General features: G+C 41.7%; 1 protein-coding gene across 1 annotated transcript in view; it reads right to left on the reverse strand.

Moving 5' to 3' along the window:
* GAB1 (GRB2 associated binding protein 1) overlaps positions 1-21,836 on the reverse strand; it is a 122,610-nt gene extending 100,774 nt beyond the window's left edge. Inside the window, 2 exon segments of the mRNA XM_042935407.1 lie at positions 21,766-21,794; positions 21,797-21,836. Coding sequence (XP_042791341.1) covers positions 21,766-21,794; positions 21,797-21,836 — 69 coding nt within the window.
* Positions 21,837-23,361: the final 1,525 nt, after the last annotated feature.

A 23,361-nucleotide genomic window follows, 5' to 3' on the forward strand; every position in this document is an offset into this window, starting at 1 on the left:
AACTAGAGTGTATTACGCTAAGCGAAATAAGTCAGTCAGAGAAAGACAAATATCGTATGATTTCATTCATATGTGGAATTCAAGAAACACAACAGATGAACACAGGGGAAGGGAAGGAAAAATAAGATAAAAACAGAGAGGGACGCAAACCATAAAAGACTCTTAAATACAGAGAACAAACTGAGGGTTGCTGGAGGGATGTTGGGTGGAGGGGATGGGCTAAATGGGTGGTGGGCACTAAGGAGGGCACCTGTTGGGATGAGCACCGGGCGTTATATGTGAGTGATGAATCACTGAATTCTATTCCTGAAACCATTATTACACTATATGTTAACCAACTTGGATTTAAATTTATAAATAATAAAATAAAATAAAAATAAATACATAAAATAAGTGTATGTGCTAAATGTGGGATGATTCCAACACTCATTATTTCAGACTAGCACACAGGGTGGTGAATCGACTCACACAAATGCAGATTCTGTCTATAAGGCAGGATTCACGTGAAGTTAGATCATTTGCACAAGGCCACAGAGTTTTATGCAACATTCATAAAAGAGCCATTTCCTCTTCTATGCTCAAACATTATTAACCAGAGATACTAAAAACTCAAGCAGGCTGCAACCTGCCTGACCTACAGAAATGAGAACCTCTTTTAGCATACTTCAAACTAAGCATGGACTCACAAGGAAAAAGCAGGCTGCTGTTAAACTGAGGATCTTCTATGTTAGGGTCCCCAGTCTCTTGGCTCAAAGAGAACCCCTGAGATTGAAACAGGTGAGAGAGTAGAGGGACTGGAGCGTGCAGCATGGCAGGGCAAGGTTGTCACCACCACCACCCACTGTAAGTTTAACAAACACCCTGAGGCACTAGGTACCGTGCAAACCTCAAAGCAGCCCTGTGTGGAGGGGAGGGGCATTCCAGGAAAGACTTCCACACCCACCAGGAGATCCCAGTTTCCAGCTGGGGACCTGATGAGTGAACGTGAGAAGGACGTACTCGTTGCTCAAGGGGACACAGCCCTACAGAGGGTTTAGAGCACTCGCATGAGATGAATACCTTTCACAAAGTTAAACAAGTAAGGTCAGAGGATGCTTTAAAAAAACCAATAGCCCCATAAACTGGGGATAAGTTAAGCTCCATATGTTGGCTTAACCCAGTAGTGTGCAGCCATAAGAAATGCTCACCACAAAGCATGTGGAAATGTTCTCTCATTATACACGGAGGGAGGAGGGGAACAAAACCCATCTAGTTACCTTCCTCCTTCACTGTTTTCATACTGGGCAAAGCCAGATGAAAATGGTTCTACCAGTTTGATTTGGTGGTTTCTGCCTATGTATACAAGTAATTAATGGACACAGTTAATACCTACTTTCAGAATCAGACATTTTCAGTATCAGAAATGCATGTGGGATGTCATCTGTAAAATGGAGTGGTCCTCTGGCCAGGCATTACTACAGTTTCGTGTTTATTTACTGTTACCCACAAGAAAACGGAAATGGCCTGAAAGAAGGCAGACCCGAGAGCACCTGACAGCTGGGGCCCTCTGCTACATCACTCCTCAAGTACTGTTTAACTTCTAATGCCATTTAAAATGTTATCACCCATTTACTTAGCCCTGCAGTTTATAACAAACCTACCAAACAGGACAAACCAGTCTGGATTATATAATATGTAAATATGCCAGGGAGCTAGGGAGCACCTAACAGGAGGGTAAGACAGAGCAATGGTTAAATGAGCTAAATAAACCTCACTATACCTGAAGGTAGCCTCTTCATTCACATTTCATTCCCAGCACTTTGTTACTAAAATGTGGAGAATGCAAAAACCAATGAAGAAATTATTATATGTATCCCCACAAATACCACCTAATGAGTCACTAAAATTAATTAAAAGGGACACAAAAGTCATTATCTACATTTCATTCAGTTTTTAAAATCTTATATACCTACTGAATGACTCATATTTGGACCTAAAAATCTTAACACATTCTAAAGAAACCATCAATGATTAGTATCTTTTTCACACACGCACGCACACACGCACACAAGCACACGCACCCTATCAGCTTAAATGTGGGCCTAGTGCCAGAACTCAAGTTTCACTAGCGTTGTTACAGGACTTGAATAAATTGTTTCATGCATGTACTTGTTTGAGAAACAGATTTTATATCTACCACCCTCAGAGATGTTAAACATGTACAAAACATGGAACTGGTAATATTCCATAACTATTCCCATAACACAATAAACTGACATAAGAGAGAAACTCCACAAACACAATATTTAACATTTTATGATAAAAAAGATAAATACTGAAGTGATGATCAAAGGCACTCATTAATATCATATTGCTTCATGATTACATTCACCTATAAATTTTTTCTTTTAAAAGGGCTGTTATGAATCAACCAGAAAAAAAACAAAACTATGAAGACTCAGTTACATTTATATACTAGGTTAAGAGTAGATAGTGATTTTGTAAAAATATAAATCACACACACTATTCAAAAAATTACAAGTAAATCAATGAAGTTCAACAAAAACTAGCTGAAATGTGGTAACTTCAGCCTAGAAATTTAAAAGTATATATATTTATATACACATACATGATTGGCATATAAAATATAAATACATATGCTCATTATAATACTTCTTAAAAATTTAGGACTTGACAATGTACCAGAGTTCTTCCCCAGGTTCTCATTTTTTAAAGTTTGGTTTTTTTTAATAGCTATAATCAAATTTTTCTTTCCTGTTTTCAATATACTGTATTTGTGTGATTTTTAAAAGTCAGTCTTAAGAACCATCTTTGACGAGACAAAGAAAAAAAAAAAAAAAGCTCCAAGTAGGAAAAAAACCCTCTTTTGGCAAGCCTATTAAAGGTAGATTTAACATATTATTTTAAAATCTTTCATAGGAGCAGTGAGAGTTAGTGTTACCACGCTACACCTTTCCATTCAAAAGAATAAGAGACACAGGGTTGCAAACTGGCCTAAACTATGGAAATTACCACACAGTGGTAAGCACCCATGGTTTCAACAGATTGTAGATTCAAATGCCCCCTCATTATGTTGTCATTCCACCCTTTACTGCAATAAGTGAACAGGAACAAACAATCAAGGTGAATGGTTTTTGAAAAAGCTCCCTGGTACTCTGATACTCCCCTGACCTGCCCCCAAAATAAGAACTATAGAACTAAGCATATGTGCTGCCTCATTTTCTTACCTTTATAATCTGCCGCATCACAATATCTGAGAACCCCTGGTTTTAGCTGACTACTCCCCTAACTAGTTTTAGAGCCCCAAGTTGTGGTTTCAGCCAGAAGGTGTCAACACAAAGCCAAAAAAAATATTTCTGGACACAGTTGCAGGCCACAAAGCCAGAACCTTGGAAAGACCATTTCTGTACTCTATAGAGCCAAGCCAGGCTGGCATCTTAATCATCCAAGCATCCACTGGGTAGGAGTTGACTCTACATGTGCCCTAGCTTATCCTGTCTGTCCTGTTCCAACCATCTGTGTTCACATGATAAGCCTGCAGAAGAGGTTCTCCAGCTCAGCTCACAGAAAGAGCTTTAGGACTAATTTTGCAAAGAACAAAAACAGGCTGAGTAGGAACTCAATGTAATCCAAGAGAGATTACCAAAGGTATTTCTGAGACAAATCCTAAAGTACATATTCTAAAAACAATACACAAAGGTGGTGGGAAGAGAAGATCTCAAATTTCTGCGGTATTAAAAAAAAAAAAAGGGGGGGGGGCACCTGAGTGGTTCAGTAGGTTAAGTGTCTGACTTCAGCTCAGGTCATGATCTCTCAGTTTGTGAATTCGAGTCCCACATCAGGCTCTGTGCTGTCAGCACAGAGCCTACTTCAGATCCTCTGTCTCCCTCCCTCTGCCCCTCCTCCATGCAAGCGCTCTATCAAAAATAAACAAACATTTGGGGGTGGGGGGAGCTGTTCTTCTAAAATGTTTCCCTTCCAAGAAGAAAAAGTAAACATTTTACAGGCTCATATCTCTATGGGCCTCTCAGAAATTCCCATTGCTCATTTGGCAGGCATCCAAATAGCCCAGCTTGGCTGGCAAATGTTCAAATACAGTTATTCAGAATATGTTAATGAGGCTAACGTGGTGCTTCCACCATGTAACCCCACCTCTCTTTTCTTTGTGTGAAGTGAACCTGTACAGGTTAAAACAGGCGTGCCAAACACTTGCTATGTGAAATTACTGACTGCTGGCTAACCCACTGCCAATTTAAAATAAGCATTTAGGGAGAGTGGCTTGTTCAAATGTATGCTGTCTTTAAAAATGGATATCATGAGGTTCAAGTCACTTCCACTCCCATATACCTCTGTGGGTATAAAAATACAAACGTTAACGATTTATATTCTTTAAGTACCACATTCCAAGTACCTTGAAGATTACAAAGTACTTCACAAGTATTCTTTTAAAATAATTTCCCAGTGAAATATTTTTCATTCTATAAAGAAATGCAAGTAGTGGTTACACATTGTATGGATAACAGTAACTGAAATGAAAAGCAGAACTCAGTTATTTTATCAGTTAATACAACTATCCAACAATATCCCTTTAGCCCAAAATCAAGTATTTATTTTGTGTACATAAAGAAATAACAGAGCAATTAGTCAGTCATCTTTGGTTTGTATAAATCCTAAAAATCCCCAAATCTCCCCCACCCAAAATCTGACTACCTTAAAATTTTCACTCTTCTTTCCTCCTGCCTCCCAAAAAAGCATTTAACTTGTTTCTTCATCCACACAGACATTCCACACATACTCTGAATTTTAAAACTTAGGCCATAGAGACTCATTTTCAGTAGAACAGAAAGTGCTGGTTCCAAACAAACAATCTCAATCTCAACATTGCCCAGTCCCTAATTAGTCCTCCAGTCACCAGACCTTACGCAGGAAATCAGGATCTAATATCTTAAGTTTAAAAATTAAAGGGAGGTTGGAAGAAAGGTATAAATGGGATTACATACTTCCCCAGGGTGACTCATTCTCATACGCTCACGATTAAATTCAACACTGACTCTGGATCAGGAAAGAATTTTTCCTCAGGGGCAGAAAGGGGCATGGGATTTCCAAATGTACACTCAAGTAGGATCTTCGGTGTGGCTCAGGTGAGCAAATCCCACATAATTAACTTCCTACTACAGTGAAGGAGTAAACATAGGTGAGGTGTACAACCTCCCCAGATGGTGCTGGTATGAAGCCCCTTCTGATGTTTCTGATGCTACACAGATTAGACAGAGGCAAGAGACACTGGGGTGGCACAACAGTGGGAATATACTCACTGTTACTGAACTGTGCACTTAAAAATGGGTACGACAGTACCTGTTATGGTATGTATTTTTTACAATTAAAAATAAAAATTAAAAAGAGAGATTGCGGTGAACTTACCATATTGCCATTGCTCTCGGGGACAACTAAAATGCTCTCACAATGTCTAAGTGTTTGAATGTGAGAAATTACACCAACCTACTACAGACAGAGGGGGATATGGCAGGCTGGGAATGGCACCAGGTCAGAAGCCTGTGCTCACGCCTCTGTCTGTGGAAACCAGCTGGCCTTGGACTCAGGGTATTTCCTAGGTTCAACTGCCTAGGGCCTCATTTTTTCCCATTAGGAATAGGAAGAGTAATAAAAGTGTTTTTCCTTTCATCACATTAAGAAAAGCTGGCCATTATCTTTCTTGAGCCATTTTCTTCTCCCTAAGGTTTTCAATAAAAATCTCAAAGCTATGAAAATGTATTCTGCTTTGGAAATATATCCTTTAGAAACACAACAGATTCTATTTGAAAACATACATGAATGAATAGAAACTTATTTGAAAGAGTAAAAATATTTCAATATTCATGCTCCAATTTACCTTAGGAAAAACATGGGTTTCTCAACAAGTACTATTTCTCTAAGGAATAAAAACTAATTTCCTCAAAAATTTAGTATGTATGTATGAAACTTACCATAAAAGAGTATCATAAATTGCTTAAGAATCACTGAAATTAGTAGGGAGATATTAAACATTTAAATATGTGTGAGCATTAAAAACTATACCTTAAAACATAAATAACCAAAGTATCAATATACTATAAATTTTAAGTCCATCTATGTAATTTTCTTTAATAATAAATCATATGTAATTATTAAAGAAACCCTTCCCTCTAGTAACTTATGCAAAGGGCAACAAATCTGCTTACCTAAGATTTTCTAATATATTTTCCAAGTTAAACCCAAACCCGAAAATTTTAATTTAAAATACCCCACTGAAACTTTATAAGCTATATATTTTTTTTATGCTGCACTTGTATGACTACTTAATGTTACAGTTCTCCCTAAGAGCATTCATCCTTGTTTTCAGCAAATACAAAATCTGAAGCATCTATCACTATGGTAAAGAACATATGGATTGGAATAAATTATAGAAAAAAATCTGAAAAAATAACTAGAAATATTAAGAGACTCATAACAAAAGAGGGTTACCAAGTACAGGGCTTAAAAAGTACAAGAAAGCAAGGAAATAAGGTCACCTGGAATGAAGAGAGCAAGTCGTGAGTCCTGCTTTCAATTCTTTGCACAGAGTAGAGGTCCCAGGAGTCTAGCCTTTCTTGGTTGCCAGGTGTAAGTGGCAGAAGCTGGTTCTAGGTCTCCACCATATCCAGCAACAGCCCTTCTACTCACACTTCAGGAGCCAAGTGATCTACTAACCAAACTTACTTGGACTCACAGTGCAACGAGAGGGTGTGGTGGACACTTCATATAATAACAGTAATGATACTCGACACTTACAAAGCAGATGTGGAGGAGATTCCAGCAGATCTTGTAAGCAGATGCACAGAGTACATAAGAGGCTGAAGTATTCCTGAGCAAGTAAGTGGAGAAGGAAGACAGCATGAAGGATGGTAAAAGGGAGGGAGGAAAGATCAGCAAGCCAGTCAATATGATACCATAGTGGTGAAAAGCTTTACAACAGCCTGGGTTCCTAGCATGGAAAAATGCATACTGACACAGAGATGGTTGGAGCAGGGTAAAGAATAACTTAACAAAGGAGCACCTGGGTGGCTCAGTCGGTTGAGTGTCCAACCTCGGCTCAGGTCATGATCTCACTGTCCGTGAGTTTGAGCCCCACGTCGGGCTCTGTGCTGACAGCTCAGAGCAGAGCCTGGAGCCTGTTTCAGATTCTGTGTCTCCCTCTCTCTCTCTCTCTCTCTCTCTCTCTCTCTCTGCCCCTCCCCCATTCATGCTCTGTCTCTGTCTCTCTCTCTCTCTCTGTCAAAAATTAATAAACATTAAAAAAGAAAAGAATGATATAACAAAATCTGAGAGCCATCATTTTGTAGGTAACTCTCCAAAATCCTTTTCCTGTGGGTGGGGGGTAGGGCGGGTGTCACAAGCTTTCTGTAAGGTAACTGAATGGAATCAGAAAGTTGCCCTAAGGAACTCATATGCCAAAAAAACAGAGACAGCTTTCTCGAAATGGATTAAGTTCAGTAGGCAGCTGGAAATAAAGTAAGGGTTTTACTTTATTCCTCTAAGATTAAATAACCACTCCTACCTAGTCCACTTCTTGACCAGTTTTCTAAATAGAGTCTGTCTTGTCTGTTTGTCTTGTCTTCTCTTTCTCTAAAATGGACTTTAAAATCAAAGTTTAGATTTAAAGAGCTAGATTAGAATGTCTAGATTAAACACTCATACACACACAGAGACACACACACACACTGAAAAACAAGAGAACCTCTTTAGTCACGTATGACTGCTTTGGTGCTCTTTTAAAATCGACCACATCTCAACTAACCAAAATTAGGGTGAACAAGACATGAATAATAAAGACAATGGGAAAGAGTGTTTGAAATTAGAACTATTCTAGGAAATCTGGACCATACTTTAATAATATGCTTTCAGATCCAAAAACCAGAATAACCAGAACTTCTGGTGAAGAGCTAATCCTTCTTCACCTTCCCTCCTTTGTCTTCAAGTCATTCATAAACGCTTGATTCGGGAATGCACATTCTTTTTTAAATCAATAGTTACATAATACCTTCCTTGATTTAATAATGTCTTTTGAGAGTCTCAGGTACTTTCTCACATGCTAACCTTTTTAAAATTTCCCTTTCACTTTTGTCTTCCACTAAATATGTCCTCTTTAGGGGACAGTTTGATCTAAGTCACTGCTAGAAAACAGTACGCACACAGAATCGCAGCATATTTCCTTTATCTTACAGTAGAGAGGCTAAAGTTACTTTCTGAGTTTTGGTTCTTGCCTTCCTATCCCACTCTTTATACGTATTTACTTCTATTGGATTTTCTTTCTTCTCCCTTTTTCCCTCAATGCCCAACTCAGGATTTCTCGAAGGATAATTTAAGGGACCACCTCCATCAGAATCAGCAGGGCCTTGAGTTAAAAAGTGTTCTGGACTTCTACCTAAATTTACTAAATATCAGAAGGTGGGTAGGGCTCAAGATTCCTCACGTTAAAAGTTAGCCAGGTGATTGTTAAACACACTACAAAAGTTTGAAGATCATGGTCCCAAACCCTTGATTCTTCCCAAGACACAGGGACTCGACTAAACTATAAACTAGTACCATCAGAGCATCTGAGAAGAGAGAGCATGGTGGCAATTCTCCCTTCACCTTCCTTTTAAAAAGCAGATGGAAGAGGCAAGAAAGCACAGTGAGTAGAATATAAGCTGAATGTGAGACATCAGCACAAATGCAGACTCGTCAGCCCAGCTCTGTGGCTACTGCCAATTACAGTAGCCAGACCTGCAAGAGGACTGATTACATGTAATTTATAAAAAGTAAACAAGCTGGGCGGCTTATGAACAATGAATGAGGATATTCAAGCCAAGAGGTAATAAAAATCATGAATAAATGACTCAACATCCCCCTCCCCACCCAGACAACAAGTGGTTGTATTCTGGCTAGGATTAGCAAGGACAAAAAAGAGTATTTGGGTAATGATTTAAATGACAACAGACCATTTGACAGAAATTCTATCAAATAAACCCTGGTGAAAGGTTACTGGGTAGCAGCTTCTGGTGTGTTCACAAGCTCAGCCATCTCAGTGACTGTTCTCCTCAGCCTTACTGAGGTAAAAAAAAAAAAAAAAAAAAAAGTTTGGCTCCAGTGCTACAACATAATCCTACACCTAAAATACAGTTGACTCTTGAACAACCCGGGGGTTGTTAGTGAAAATCTTGCATATAACTTCTGACTCCTCCAAAACTTTACTGAGAGCCTCCTGTTGACCAAAAGCCTTACCGATAAAACCATCAACTGACACATACTTGGTATGTTATATGTATTAAATACTGCATCCTTACAATAGTACCTTTTTCTTCTTCTTTTTTTTTGGTAGTCTAGGCCACGTGGTTTGTGTGTTTTTCAAATTGTTGCACATCTCCAAAAATCTTCCAGTACAGTCACTGAAAAAATTCCATGTCTAAGTGGGCCCACTTGGTTCAAAGGCATGCTGTTCAGGGGTCAACTGTATAGCTTTTAATGGACATAGGAAAATAAACTAAATAAAACACATGTAGAAACTAGGTTTTATGAAGAATTCGTCTACATAGGGTTTCTCAACTTCAGCACTACTGATATTTTGGGCTAGATAATTCTTTATTATTGGGGTTGTCCTGTGCAATGCAGAAATGTTTAATAGCATCCCTGCCTCTACTCACTAGTGGCCAGTAGTACCCCCAGTTGTGACAACTAAAAATGTCTCCAGACATTCTCAAATGTCCCCTCTTGAGGCAAAATCACCTCCCCACTCCCACTAAAAACCACTGTTCCATGCAGAAACAGCATGAAGAAAAGTTCATATTAGTAAAATAGCTCATATAACATATTTTTGACATAAGAAACCTTACAATTTCTGCTTTTAAATATAAATATAAAATATATGCCTTTTGAGTATATCACCCAATTTTTCCATAAATTTTTCTATTACCAGGGGCTAAAACACAAAATCTTAATATTGTTTTTAATAAGCTATCCAAGCCATTATGAAAAGGGACACACAATAAAATAACTGAGTAGGCCCAAGGTATTTATGCCCATGTAACAGAGCCAACATACCCATCAGGCACAGGAGGCACAGAGCTAGGGCCCATGAAACTTTTTAGAAGCCCAGAAAAAGTGTTTTTATATTAATTTCTTTTAAAATCAGAATAAAAAATGAATATAATAACAATACCAGCTTGGAACATATCCATCTTATAGTGACACAGATACAAAGTACAATTTTTATTCCTTTTTTTTTTTTTTTTTTTTTTTGTAGAGGAACTGGGGCCCATGAAGGCAAAATTACCTGGGGTTCATAAAAGTCACCATATGGTCCCACCATCTGAAGGGCAGTAAACAATTAAAACAAGCATGTATGATCAGGTGCGACAAGCACCATGCCATGGAAACGGCAGAGCATTAAAGGAGGATAAAGCAGATACTCACAGCCCACCAGCTCTATGTGTGAGAGGAACGGTGGTGGTGGAAGTTCAGAGGAGGCTTCGGGGGAAGAGAACAAGCAGAACTTAGCCTGGTGTGAAAGCAGACAGTAGAGGACCAAGAATTTCCGGAGAAGAGCATGAGCAAAGGCCACACAGACAGGTCCCACGGCCTGGGACGCGGAAGTTCGGTACAGCTGAAGCAAAGGGCAAGAGTGAGAAGGCAGCAACAAATACTACGGGGGGGCACACGCAGGCCCCTCATCACAACAGGCCTTGCAAGCTGAGAGAAAAGGTTTGGGCACTTGTAAGGGCAAAGGGACACAGCAGAGCAGCTTCAAACTGGGGAATAGCATTCTCAGATTGGTGTTTCAGAAGGCCATTCTGGCTGCCTCAATGGAGCCAGTTTGGAGGAGAAGTGAAAGAATGGAAAGGTAGAGGCCACTGGTTTCTGCAGCAATTGAGAAGGCAAAAGGCACCTTAGGTAGCAGAGGTCAATTAACTCAAGAGATATTTGAGAGGTGGAGGCACCTAAGTGGCTCAGTAGGTTGGGCATCTAACTCTTGATCTTGGCTCAGGTCATGATCTTATGGATTGTGGGATCGAGTCCCATGTTGGTCTCTGTGCTGACAGCACAGAACCTGCTTGGCATTCTCTCTCTCTCCCTCCCTCTCTGCCCCTTCCCCACTCACACGCCTCTCTCTCTCTCTCTCTCTCAAAATAAACAAACATTAAAAAAAGAGAGATCTGGGAGGTAAAACTGATAGGATTTGTCACTGGGTGTGGAAAATGAGGGAAGGACAACACAGAACACCTCTGGCTTAAGCCAATAGACAAGGGTTGGTGGAGTGACTGACTGAAGGAACAAGAGGACTAGGTTTAATGACAGGATGATAAGACCTGGCATGGACATGCTGAGTCTCAGTTGCTGTGGGAGATCTAAGCAGTCCTCGACCTAAGCAGTTAGATCCACAGATGCGGAGTGAGAAACGGATTGAGATAATGCCTACAAAGCATCCACACGTATAATTCAGGGCCATTTAAGATCCAGAGATGGGCTTTAAAGGTTAGAAAATGTTCAAGGCTATGATAATGTTTGTGTGTAAGTTTGTAAGAATTCTGCAGAAACTGAGAGCTGAGAGCTTTTATCAAATTTTCATAGGGGTTCACAAACACACACTGGATGACAAACCACTAACAGCATGTGAGGGGAGAATGGGCCATCCAGGGCTAGCACTAGCCTACTGAAGAACACGCACATATAAGGAAACCCAAGCCTGGTATCAGGATGGCATGGGAAAGAACAGATTTTGAAAGAGGGACTGGTCATCTCTTCAACAATGTAGTCAGAAGGTCCATGAAAAGCAAGAGCTAAAAAGTTCAAATCTAGTTCTGCTAGATTTGGCAACCAGGAGTCACTGGGGATCTCAGCGGGAACTGTTTAGGTAAGAGTAGTGGAAAAGGACCCAGGCTCTATTCCATTACGAAATGAGTGGCAGGTGAGGAAGAAGGGGCAGTCAACCGTACAAAACCTACTCAAGAGTCTGGCTAGAAAAGGAGCAATAAAAAGAGTCTCACTCCAGCTCCATCTTTGAAAATGGAATCCGCCATTTAAGGTCGTGGTAAGAAATCTCTTACCACCTTCATTAAGCCTTCAAGTGCCCCTGAGTTTACCTCCTTCTGCTAGATTCTTCTGGAGTCTTGCCTCAAACATCACTGATCATAATATAATTAGCAATACTGAGTGCATCCTATGTAGCATATAAACTCCCAAAAAATGAAGACAGTGCCTTCTTGGTCCACCTCTGAATTCTTCACAGTACCTTGTTCATAGTGGGTATTCCCTCAGTGACTGAAGGATGTGACCCAAGAGGTGAGAGATCTGGCTCTGCCTTAACAGTTGGTAAACATGTATGACCTGGGACAAATCAATTAGTCTCCCAAAGGCTAATTTTTCACTCCCTGTAAAATGAAGAGGTTGGGTTCTTGACTAGGGAAGAAGGAGATTTATGAAATATAGCTATTGCTTTGGTAATCACAGAAATCCAAATCTTTTGTATTAAAAGCCAAAGGACATCCAAACAATACATGAAAGAGAAATGGGTTAGAAAGGTTGAGAAACAACCAACTAGATGATTTATAAATTTAGGTTTAAAATTCTGTAATTATTTGGTCATGCTGCTCAAGAGATTATGCAAAGGATCACATTGTACATTTAGACACAGAACAAATGCCATCTTTGTCCTCTTGAAATTAATATCCTATCACAAACACTAAAAAATGATAAATGAAGGCATAATTTTCTTTGTAAGCAGATCATGTGTACACACCTTCGACTGTGTATACTGTGGTCATTATGAAAAGCATCTAAAAAATATATTAAATATATTAGGCTTTCTTTTCCTGTTTCGACTATTTACTTAAGTGAAGAAAAAGAAAAAAAGGAATACCGTTCAACAGCACCAATTTAATTTTGCAGCCTGTTTTTTGGAGATAAATGACCTATATACCAAATGAAGATTACTCAGAAGGCTTTGGTTTTATGTAACAGCATCACTAGGATCAAATTACCTTCCCAAATAGTTTGCATTCTTACCAGTTCAGTATTTCCTTTTACCTTTTCTCAACACTTCAAATATTTAAACCTGAAACTGTCAGGGAGAACTTGTAAAATTTAATACTCCTACACAACTTCAGGGTCAATTATAACTTTGCCAGAGGGAAGGGGGTTCAAATAATACCTCCTTAACTGAATGAGGTTATCGTTCCTTTTCATGTTCTACCTAACACCACTGGAATTCAAAACACTGGAGGGAGCATTTTACCGTGTTTCTCTTTCAAGAGTGCAACATTAAAACTCCTCTCCCACTAATCAAATGGTCATCCCTCCACCAGAAGCACTTTCATCCTGGCTGCTCTGACTCTGGCCAAGGCACTAAAGGGAATGTGTGATGGACTGGAGTTGAGAAAGCACACCAGGTACTTAATTCTTTCATCAGGTAGTCATCTCAGGGAGGAGATCTGCTACTCGGAAAGTGGCCTGACCACATTTCCCAATACAGTAGTAACTAAAAACTGCATTTCAGGAGAGAAAAACAATCTGCGTGCTGGGTTGAACATTATTATTCCCAGTCTTGATTACCAGGGTACAGGGACAGAAATAACTTCCCACTTTTAGAGAAAAGATAAAAGAATGTGTGTGTAAAGATTCTAACACAAATACTCTCTGATACTGGTGGCGGGGCTTATATTAGAGAGAAAGAAGTGAAAACAAAGAGGAAAAGAGCAAGAGGTTAGATAGAGAACCACAGGACAAAGAGTGCCTTTACCTTTCTCCCACTTAAAAAAAAGTTAGCAAATAAAATATTACGGCAACTGGCTAATTGATGTATTAAAAACAAAAATAAACGGGCACGCCTAGCTGGCTCAGTTGGTGGAGCATGCGACTCCCGATCTCGGGGTTATGAGTTTGAGCCTCACAATGGGTTTGGAGATTACTAAAAAAATAAATAAAAATAAACTAAAAACAAAACAAAAATAAAAACAACAACAGAATTCTCAACCTTCTCCTGATAGCTACTGTCCTACGTCTTCATTTCACAAAAGCAAACCTCTTGATCAATATTATATTTACCTGCTTATTTCATGTATAATAGCTAAATATCTCTGGACAATACCAACAAATATTGAACTCAACCAAGCAACAGGAAAGTAATGTACAAAGCCTTGGCGCTAAAGGACAATTTTTCCCCTCTTCAGACCACAGGATGGATGCCTTCCTCTCACTTTTCTCTTGAAACGTAAAGTGGAATTTTGATGTTTTCTTTTTCCATGAGTGCCATTCTTAAAGAACATATAAAACTATGTTCAAAACAATTTCAACTACATGAGTCAAAGAAAAATTAAAAAGGGAAAAGAAAAACAATGAACAGGATAGTTAAAGCACAGTTTAGTGTTTTTCTTCCTTTAAAAAAAAAAAAAATGACCTAAGATTTTTACATTGAAAAGAAATGTTTGGACTCATGTTTGGACTCTCTTGTATATTGTTTTTAATTCATGGAACAATGTACCCATTTGTTTTTTTTCCTTTTAGTATATTTTTTTTTTCTTTTTGAATACACAGGAATTTTTTAGGCCAAGTATGAATTCAAAGTAAAAAGCTGAGAAAGAAAAAGAAACACCACCATAAGAAAAACTCGTGGTGAACTTGGCATTCTTTCCAAGATAAAAAAAAAAAACAAAACAAAAAAAAAAAAAAAAAAAACCTCAGTTTAGAAAGATAATAAAAATTTCTGAAATACACATAAAGGAAAGAATATTAAATGAAAAAATTTAAGATAACTCACATTTCCTCTTCTGGAAGCTCTATTTCTTTGCAACTTACATCTTCATGTGCAGTTTGCATATAGCAGCTCTGCTAAAAACAACCACATGGAAAATTTTTGTTCCAGATAAATACTGCAGGACAGGGCTTGGCAGCTACAAGTTGTAATCAGAATGCTTCAAGAGCTAATGTAACAGAGATAACAACCAAACATGTATTTCGGTGCACCGTGTTAACTATTTTTTACAAAGCAGGCTATCACACAGTCAAAAGCTGCTGGGTTCTACTTCATATGCATTTAACAGTGAGAATTCTTCCCTTAGTTAAGGAGAATTTTGCGCATATGAATAAAAGAACTGCTTAAAATATAAAAGACTCTCTTTTCCAGTCCAGTTATTCTTGTATTAAGGTGCTCACGCGTACAAGCCTGGAATGGTCAAAAACGCCCAGTTCCTAAAGTGACTTTTCCCAGTAATTCCACAGGCCTGAACTGCCACCTACTATTCAGTAAGACTCCCCAGCCATCTAGTTGGCAACTGAAGACGCTACTTATTTAATGGATGTGGAAATGCACGGTACAAAGAACCACTTTTCCCCAGGAGTAATCTAAAGAAGAAAAGAATGCTAATTTCATTTGTGCTTGTAGCCAAAGAGGGGAGGAAAAAAAAGACCTGTGACTTGATAAGTTTCCTGTACTCAAATCCACACACAGAGATAATAGGAGTCACACAGAAACGTTGTGACTTTCAAGCCAAAGTTCAAATGGCAAATTCTGATGAAGCTCTAAGTTGGTGGAAATTAGCCACCATGTTAATTTGAGGAATGTGAAATGAGAGAACCCCTTCCATCAACAGTCAGAGGGGGTTTAATGAGACCCAGTGGCGTTCTTCTCTTTCCTCCAACACTAGCTGGCACTCACACAGCTGGGCTAAGATGGCTTCCAAAGTCCAAAATAAGACACTAGCCCAAGGCAGCACTGGCCCTCCTGCTGGAACTCAGGAGCAAACGAATCAAAGGCTCTTTTATTCTCCCTCCCACCAGAACATGCTCCCTCTCTGTTGTAAACTAAACGCTTGCCAGAATGAATTATTTAGCTCAAAACAGACATAAAGAAATCTTAAATAACACATAGCCCTTGAATTTGAATAAGCTCAGGTGACCAAAGGAGTTGTTTTGTTTGTTTCTAGTCTGACACATAAAATTCACTTGCGGTCAGGATCCCATCAGAAGCATTAGGTCATGGCAGAAACAGAAACTTCTCAAACTAGATGTTACAGCTGACATCCAAACTCCATGCTTGAAACTGAGGTGTTCGGAAAGCCGTCCCTTAACTAGGAGGTCTAAAATCAACACAAAGTCTTCGTTCTTCCTTTAAAGCCAGGCTTCCCTTAGGATTTGCTATTTTTGCCAACAGTAAGTACCTCTGTTCTTCCAAGAACAGAGCCTAAAAATTCATCTGTGAAATCTTCCCTGGCAGCCCCCTTCCATTCCCTCCCAGTCTGAACTCTTAAGCAATTATTATCTGAATCATTCATCTGGCAAGTAATCATATATGGCCTTATAACATATGTCTTGGAAAATGATTTAAATGTAGGTGCATTTACAGCTTGTCTTCACAAATAGATTAGAAACTCCTTGAGGGCAGGGAGTGGGCCTTTCCGTCCATTGTATTCCACACAAGACACATTACAAAAGCTCCAGAAATACCTGTTTATTCAGTCAACAGGTACTTGTTGCTCTTCTATTCTGAGCCAGGCACTGCTCTGGGTGCTAGGGTCACAACTGAGGCACCCACAGCAGGATGCAGCAGGCCTGTGTTCAGTAAGCCTGTGTTCTGTTAAAGCAAATGCTGGAGGGTCCCTAAAGAACTCTGCTTAGGCAGTTCCTAATATATCCACTAAACTATTTAAGATGAACAAGAAATTAAAATTTATTTCCCAAAAACAGAGGCCTAATGAGAAGCTCCCCACTCTGCCTCTCATTTCCAAGCAAATATCTAAGGAATGTTAAGCCACAAGAGTTTAGAATCTAGATTTTTACAACATTTCTCCATTTTACAGATGAGGAAACTGAGGGTCAGAATGGTCAAAGTATCAGGTGGATAATGGCAAAGTCAAGTCGAATCCTGGGTCCTGACACTCAGTCCAGAGTTCCTTCCACAGCAGCACAATTTACCCCAAACTCATAAAAAAATAAAGCAGTAGTCCACCTGCTGTATTGTCCCTTCTCCTGTGTTAGCTTCTGTAAGAAAATTAGGAGTAATGACACTTATTGTTCTGAATCAATCACCTCTTAAACTTCCTCAATCTGCAAATTATCAAGACCTATCTACATATTTTTTATGTTGACTACAAAATATGGAATTTTATTTAGTCATAAAAAGTGCTTTGTCATTTTATATCTTCTTATTTTTAAAGCAGACTCAATGACAAAACACACAGAAATAACCAAGTCAGCTGGCAACCAGATTATCCAAGTGTAACTCTTGTCGTATTACTATTTTGTCCAAAGATGATCTTTTTAAAAAATTTAAAAACCAATTTTTAACAAAGAACTCTAAAACCACCCTCCAAACTGATAGAACTTCCTAATGGTTATTTTGAATCCCAAAAGACAACAATCAGACTTAGGAATCCAGCAAGTTTTACATGGAGAATTTTGTACTCATCATTAAGTCCAGGCACAATCAGAGAATGAACTATTATTACCTATCATAAAGGCTTAATGTAATTGGTAGTTGATGATCTTTGTTAATAGAAACAGTGTTCCTGCCACATTAGAAAAAGTAAAAAGAAAACATTAAGAATTTGAGTGTAATGTTTACTAAAGTGAAGTTTTCCAGAAAAAAAATTCCTTCAACAGAATAATTATGTTCCTTCAGTCACTACAAGCAAAAGCTTCAGAATCCCCTGATTGTTACTGGTAATTGAAAAAAAAAAAAAAAAAAAAAAAAAAAAAGTGCAAGAAGAGCTTCCAGACATCACAGTCCCATTTGCTGTAGCAACAATATTGAGCAGAGACAATGCTTACTTAGCACAGATCCTGGGCTGTCCTTAAATAGGACAGCCTGCCTGTCTGTGCCCCTCTCCTCCATGTAACATGTCAGATGCCCACCCGGAGGAAAAGGCTATTTCTGTTTCTAGGCCCATTTCCAAAACCAGGGGCATATTCTAGACAAGAACCATCCTATTAAGTGACAGTAGAAGAGTGGACCCCAAGCTGGGTACAGATTACACACCCAAGAACTGGCCAAGGTCTTACTCCCAGGCTGGCTGGCAGCTAATAGGCCACCTTGGTCTAGCCTCAGAAGTAGGTTCTCCTGCTGAGATTGCATACCTGCCCAATGCTGACAGCTGGGCCATGGAGGAGTACAAACTCAGTGTCCAGACTTGAGGCAGGCCATAGGGAAGCTCCCCCTACAGAGATATGGTGATAGCCAGCTGGCTTGAATCAATCCTTTGTTTTCAGACTTACATTTTCTCTCAGCTGAAATTTCAAGTCCTGATGAAAATCCTACCATTATTTCAACCATCCGATTTGTCTTTAAAGAACTCTTTTAAAAAATCTGAGCATCACTGTTTAGTGCATACTACCAAGAGTTTACTTGTTCTCTGTAACCCTGGTAACGGTGATCTGTAAATGATTCCATTCAGGTCCTTACAGTAAAAAAGCAGCTGTTTAATATACAACACAGGACAAAAACCAAAACACGGTAGTAGCAAAATTGCAAGAAAGCATGAACACTTTCACCTCCACTTTAAGTAGACTTCAAAAAATTCACAGAGGATGAATTGAAACACATACAAAGGTTCTTGCTCTTTTGCAAATAAATACAGAAAAAAGTAAAACGAGATGAAAAGGCTAGAGGAACTACTCACTACTCCAGTATTCCTCTTTTATGTCCCTTTTACTCTCTTTAGGAAATTCAAGAAAAGCCTTCATATCAGATGAACACACTAGTGTGCAAAGACAACAATGCTGTGTAGTTGACTATGAAACAGTAAACATAAAATGGAGTTGTATAAGGAATGCAACGGGGCCATAACATGAGATGACTTTAATGATAAAACTAAAACAATTTTTGCCACATAAAAGCCCTTAAGGATCATCTTAATCAATGTTTGAATACCCTATAAAAACTGTAAACAGCAAGACAACTGTCAAAATTCCGTGAGCCAAAAGTTCCCCAACAGAATCAATGCTCAAACTCCCTGATGTCTTGTTTAACAATTACAGTACCACTCATCCAAGACATCTTTTCACAGCAAATTCATTCATTAAAAACCATTATCGAGCAACATTTTGCATACTGGATGGTCAACAATGTTTCCTTTTACCCTTTATTTTCATAAAGATTTTACATGAAAAGAAAACAAGCATAGGAAATGCATATATATATATATGAATGTCTTTGAGGGTCAAAGCTAGTTTAGCAAAAACAATCCGAACTGAATACCAAAGCCAAAAGATCAAAAATCTGGAAATGTCAAAATCTTCTGGGCAACCAAACTGACAGCTAAAATATTAAGACCGACCTCACTTTAACTTATAATATTCTGGTCATCCTCAGGGACCTCTTAAATTCTGGTAGCACCCTGCACGCTATCTTCCTGGGCCATAGCCATGTATAAAGAAAACACTAGTGCTCAGCCAGGCAAGAAAAACCCCACCTCCCCCCAGCTGTAAAGCATATTCTTCCCCCTGTTGAAAACACAACTTAGGGATCCTGCTATGTCTCTAAAGTATTCCCACGGTTTCAGACTACACTGAGCTTGTTCCTCAAAACATCTATTTAAAAAAATAAATAACAATCAGCTTGGGCACACAACATGAAACCACTTTATGTTGTGGGCTCACTTTTTCACATATTCTTGTCTCATTTCCCGAAGACTCAGAAAACTGCCTGAAGGGTCTTATGTTTCTTTAGCATTGCACATCTGATCCCCAGCTCGCCTCTTCCTTGCATTCTCAACTAATAGTCATAGACTCCTAGAAAGCTATAATCAGAAAGGAGCTTTAGAGATGATTTAGTCTGCACTCCACTTGAAATGAACTAGATGAGTCATTAACCTTTTATATAGCCCAGTCAGGCAGATCTGGGTTCAAATCCTATCCATGGCATATTCTGGATACAGAAACTTTTCTCATCTATAAAACTGAGATAACACCTACCTCATAAAACCGGTGTGATGATCAAATAAAATAATATATATTTTTTAAATTTGGACTTTTCATTTTCTTTGTCCTTGTTAAGACAATCTTTCAGGCTGATTTTCATCCTAGGTCATTTTACATTAAATTGCAAGCCCAAAAGGCAGGGCAAAAGGCAGGGCTTCTTCCCTACTGTATTTTCTAACCTTTTGGTGCCTAGTCCAGTGCTAGGCATCTTTTGAGAGAGCCATAAACCAACCGTGTGAAAGAATGCCTTAAGTCTCTATAATCACTACTTTTTAGGCAAAGGTACTGTCCTTAAGCTTCCTCCTAGAACCTACTTAGGTCTATATGTTGCCTAACCTATGCCTCTCAAATACACCTCTCTCCCTACTCCCTCTTCTCACACATACACAACCTTCTCTTTAGAACCACGAACTGAAAAAAACCACTTATCCCCCCCCCCCAAATTTTGCAATACAGTTAGCATCTTCACCAGAATATTCAGGCAAACTGTGGTAAGTACAAGGAGACAAGATTTGGAAGGGTTCAAGATTTCTGGAGAACTTTCTCCGGATGTGTGGCATCAAGTCCTTAAATGAGAATTACTTGTCTATAACAAAGGCTGACAGAAAGTGAACCAGAAACTCCAGCGAGTCCCTGAAGTTAATTATTGCACTTCACTCCACCATCCAAGCAGTGACTAATAGGATTAATTTGGGCTCTAATATCAGGTGTAAAAATCCTTCAACAAGATTCAAGTTCCATTCGAAGTGCTGGTCACTGACAATGAATTTATATTTAAGGGGGCATAAGTTTTGCTTTTGAAAACACACTGTACTAGAAAAACATTGGCTCCATACGCCAGGACGAACGTGTCATTTCTTTCCTTTGCAAAGGGCAGCAACAAAAGAACCAATGGGTGAGAAGGGGATAAGATTCCAGACCCCTGAAGAGGACACAGATTTCCACCAAAGTAAGGTTGGTTCTTTCAAGGAATATTTTTAACAGCTAAAATAGCTTAACACACAATCAGTATCTTGTATCAATTACACAAATGCCGTTTATGTAACCCTGGTGGCCTGGAAAAGGACCGCAACACACAGAAATCCTACTGGCCGCAGCTGTCCCCCCTCCTGCGAGGCTTGACAGCGCGTCCAACGCGCCCAAACACCAGCCGCCAGGCTCCCCCCAGTGCCCTCCTCTCGCAGCAAACTGCCAAGATTCTCCGGCCAAACTCCACGGTCCCCAGGATTCAAAACCGCGAAAATGCGAACCCTTGCTAAGCAAACGGCAGGGCGCGTAGTAACTTTTCTTTCTCTTTGGCACGGATCGGAGATGCTGGTTTCTAACACCAACTTTTCAGGTCCACAGCCTCCCGCACGCAATGCACCTCGAGGGGTATGACTAGAGAGCGCACCAGAGGGCTGCTGAGCTCTAAAACCTCAGCGGTTTTCCGATTGCGGGAAATTCAGGATACAGCAGCCCCATAGTGATTAATTGCAGATATAAAGAAAGGAGAATGCTCTTCCCCTTACCTCTGCTACAAGGAATAATAAAAACACGCAGCAGGCATTAGGTGGAAATCCCGGGGCCTCCCACGGGCCGATGAGGCCCGCAAAGCAGGCCATCTGGAATCTGGAGGAAGAAAGTTAGCCGGCAAAGTGGAGGGAGCCAGGGCGTGAGTGTACAGCCTCGGTCACGAGCCTGCGGAGGAAGGGGCCGAGGGGAAAGAGATGGGGGACTAAGCTGAAGAACCAGTCCCGCGCGCGACCAGGGCAGGGGTGCGGGCGCGGAGGCCCACGGAGCGGCGGCCGAAGCTCTACTTACATAACGTTTCAACTTCTTCTCCGGGGGGACTTGCGGAGCCATCCCGAGCAGACCACTTCGCCGCCGCTCATGGTGCGCGCCTCTCCGGCTCCCGGCCGGGCAGCTGAGGGGCGGGCGGGCGCGCTCCCGACAAAGCCGACGCCTGCCGCCGGCGCGGTGGCGAGGACCTCGCTCTTCCGAGGCGCAGCCGGGGCAGACGGGACGCTCCGCCGCGCGCTGGCTCTGAGTGTCCGAGTGTCTCCCGCGCGGGTCCGCAGATGTGAACAGAAGCGGGTAGAACCGCCAAGGCCGGCACCTCCGGGCAGGGGTCGCCGCCAAGCCGAGGGCGCCCCGGCCTCCCTTCAGTGCGCCCGCCTAGCCGCCACGCGCACCGTCCCGCCGGCCGCCTCAGCAGCGCTCAGGCTCAGCGGCACTGTGCCCCGACACAGAGCCGAGCCTCGGTCCCCTGCGCTCCGCCCCCTAGGAACAGGACCTCCCCAGAGCTCTTTCCGAAACAGACACTACGTTGCACGCGCGCACATACACACACATACACACACACACACACACACACACACACACACACACACACACACACACACAATGCCCCCGCGTGGCGCCCACTCTGGCTCGCCCCTCTCGGCTTCGATGCGCCCGGCGAGATCCTCTCCTTCCCGCTCCTCTGGAGAGGGTGGGTCACTTCCCCGCGGCGCGGGGGGCGCACAGAGGAAAACAGGGAAGCCGCGAGGGTTTCGTGCGGGCGCAGGGCAGGTCCTGGGCCACGCAAGGAGCCGCCCGGGTGGCGGCGAAGCGCGGGGCGTCGCTGGGCGGCGGGCGCAGGGCAGGGCGCAGGTCCCGCCGGAGGGTGGGTCCGTTCTCGCCACCTCCGGAGAGGGCGGGGAGCGGCGGAGGAACGAGGTACTCGGCTGCTCGGCTCCGGGGACGGACCCCACTGTCCCGTCCCCTCACGCTCCTCCCGCGCCGCCTCCCCCACCGCGGGGCGCGCGGCAGGTTCAGAACGGCCCGTCCCCCGGTCCCGATCCCTCCCTCTCCCGGCCTCCCCGTTCCCTCTTCCTTTCCTCCTCCCCTTCCCACGTTCGGGCCGGCTCCGGTTACAGCCCAGACTTTCTCTGAAACTCCACCGAGCGCTTCCAGCCAAAACAACAAGGGCCGGGGGCGGAGGGAGCGGACGGAGGGAGGGAGGGAGCGAGAGAGGGAGGGAGCGGGAGTCCGAGAGGCACCCTGGGATCTGTAGTTCAGGAAGCTGGAGCGGGGTCCTCGGCCACCCGGCTGCGGCAGCAGCCAGAGCCCCCAGCAGGCACCTAGTCTGGGAGGGCGGCCGAGGCCTTGGCGAGGCCGGCGCCGCCGGGGCTCGGGCCCTGGGAGGAGCGAGGAACGTTCGAGCGTCAGTTTGTGGTTTGCCATGTTGGCTCTGTCGAATGTCAGTTCAGAGTTTGTACGGAACAGAAGATCGGGAGTTGGGGCGGGGGGGGGGGCGGGTTTTCTCCACTTGACAGCCTGCAAATCAAAGCAGCCTGGAGGGAGACCGCGACCCGGCGGATCCCGGCCCGGGAGACTTAAGGGCGAGAACAGGAGGGAGAGGGCCAGGGGGAGCGT

Source organism: Panthera leo, chromosome B1 (genome assembly GCF_018350215.1).
Source record: "Panthera leo isolate Ple1 chromosome B1, P.leo_Ple1_pat1.1, whole genome shotgun sequence".
NCBI classification, from domain to species: domain Eukaryota; kingdom Metazoa; phylum Chordata; class Mammalia; order Carnivora; family Felidae; genus Panthera; species Panthera leo.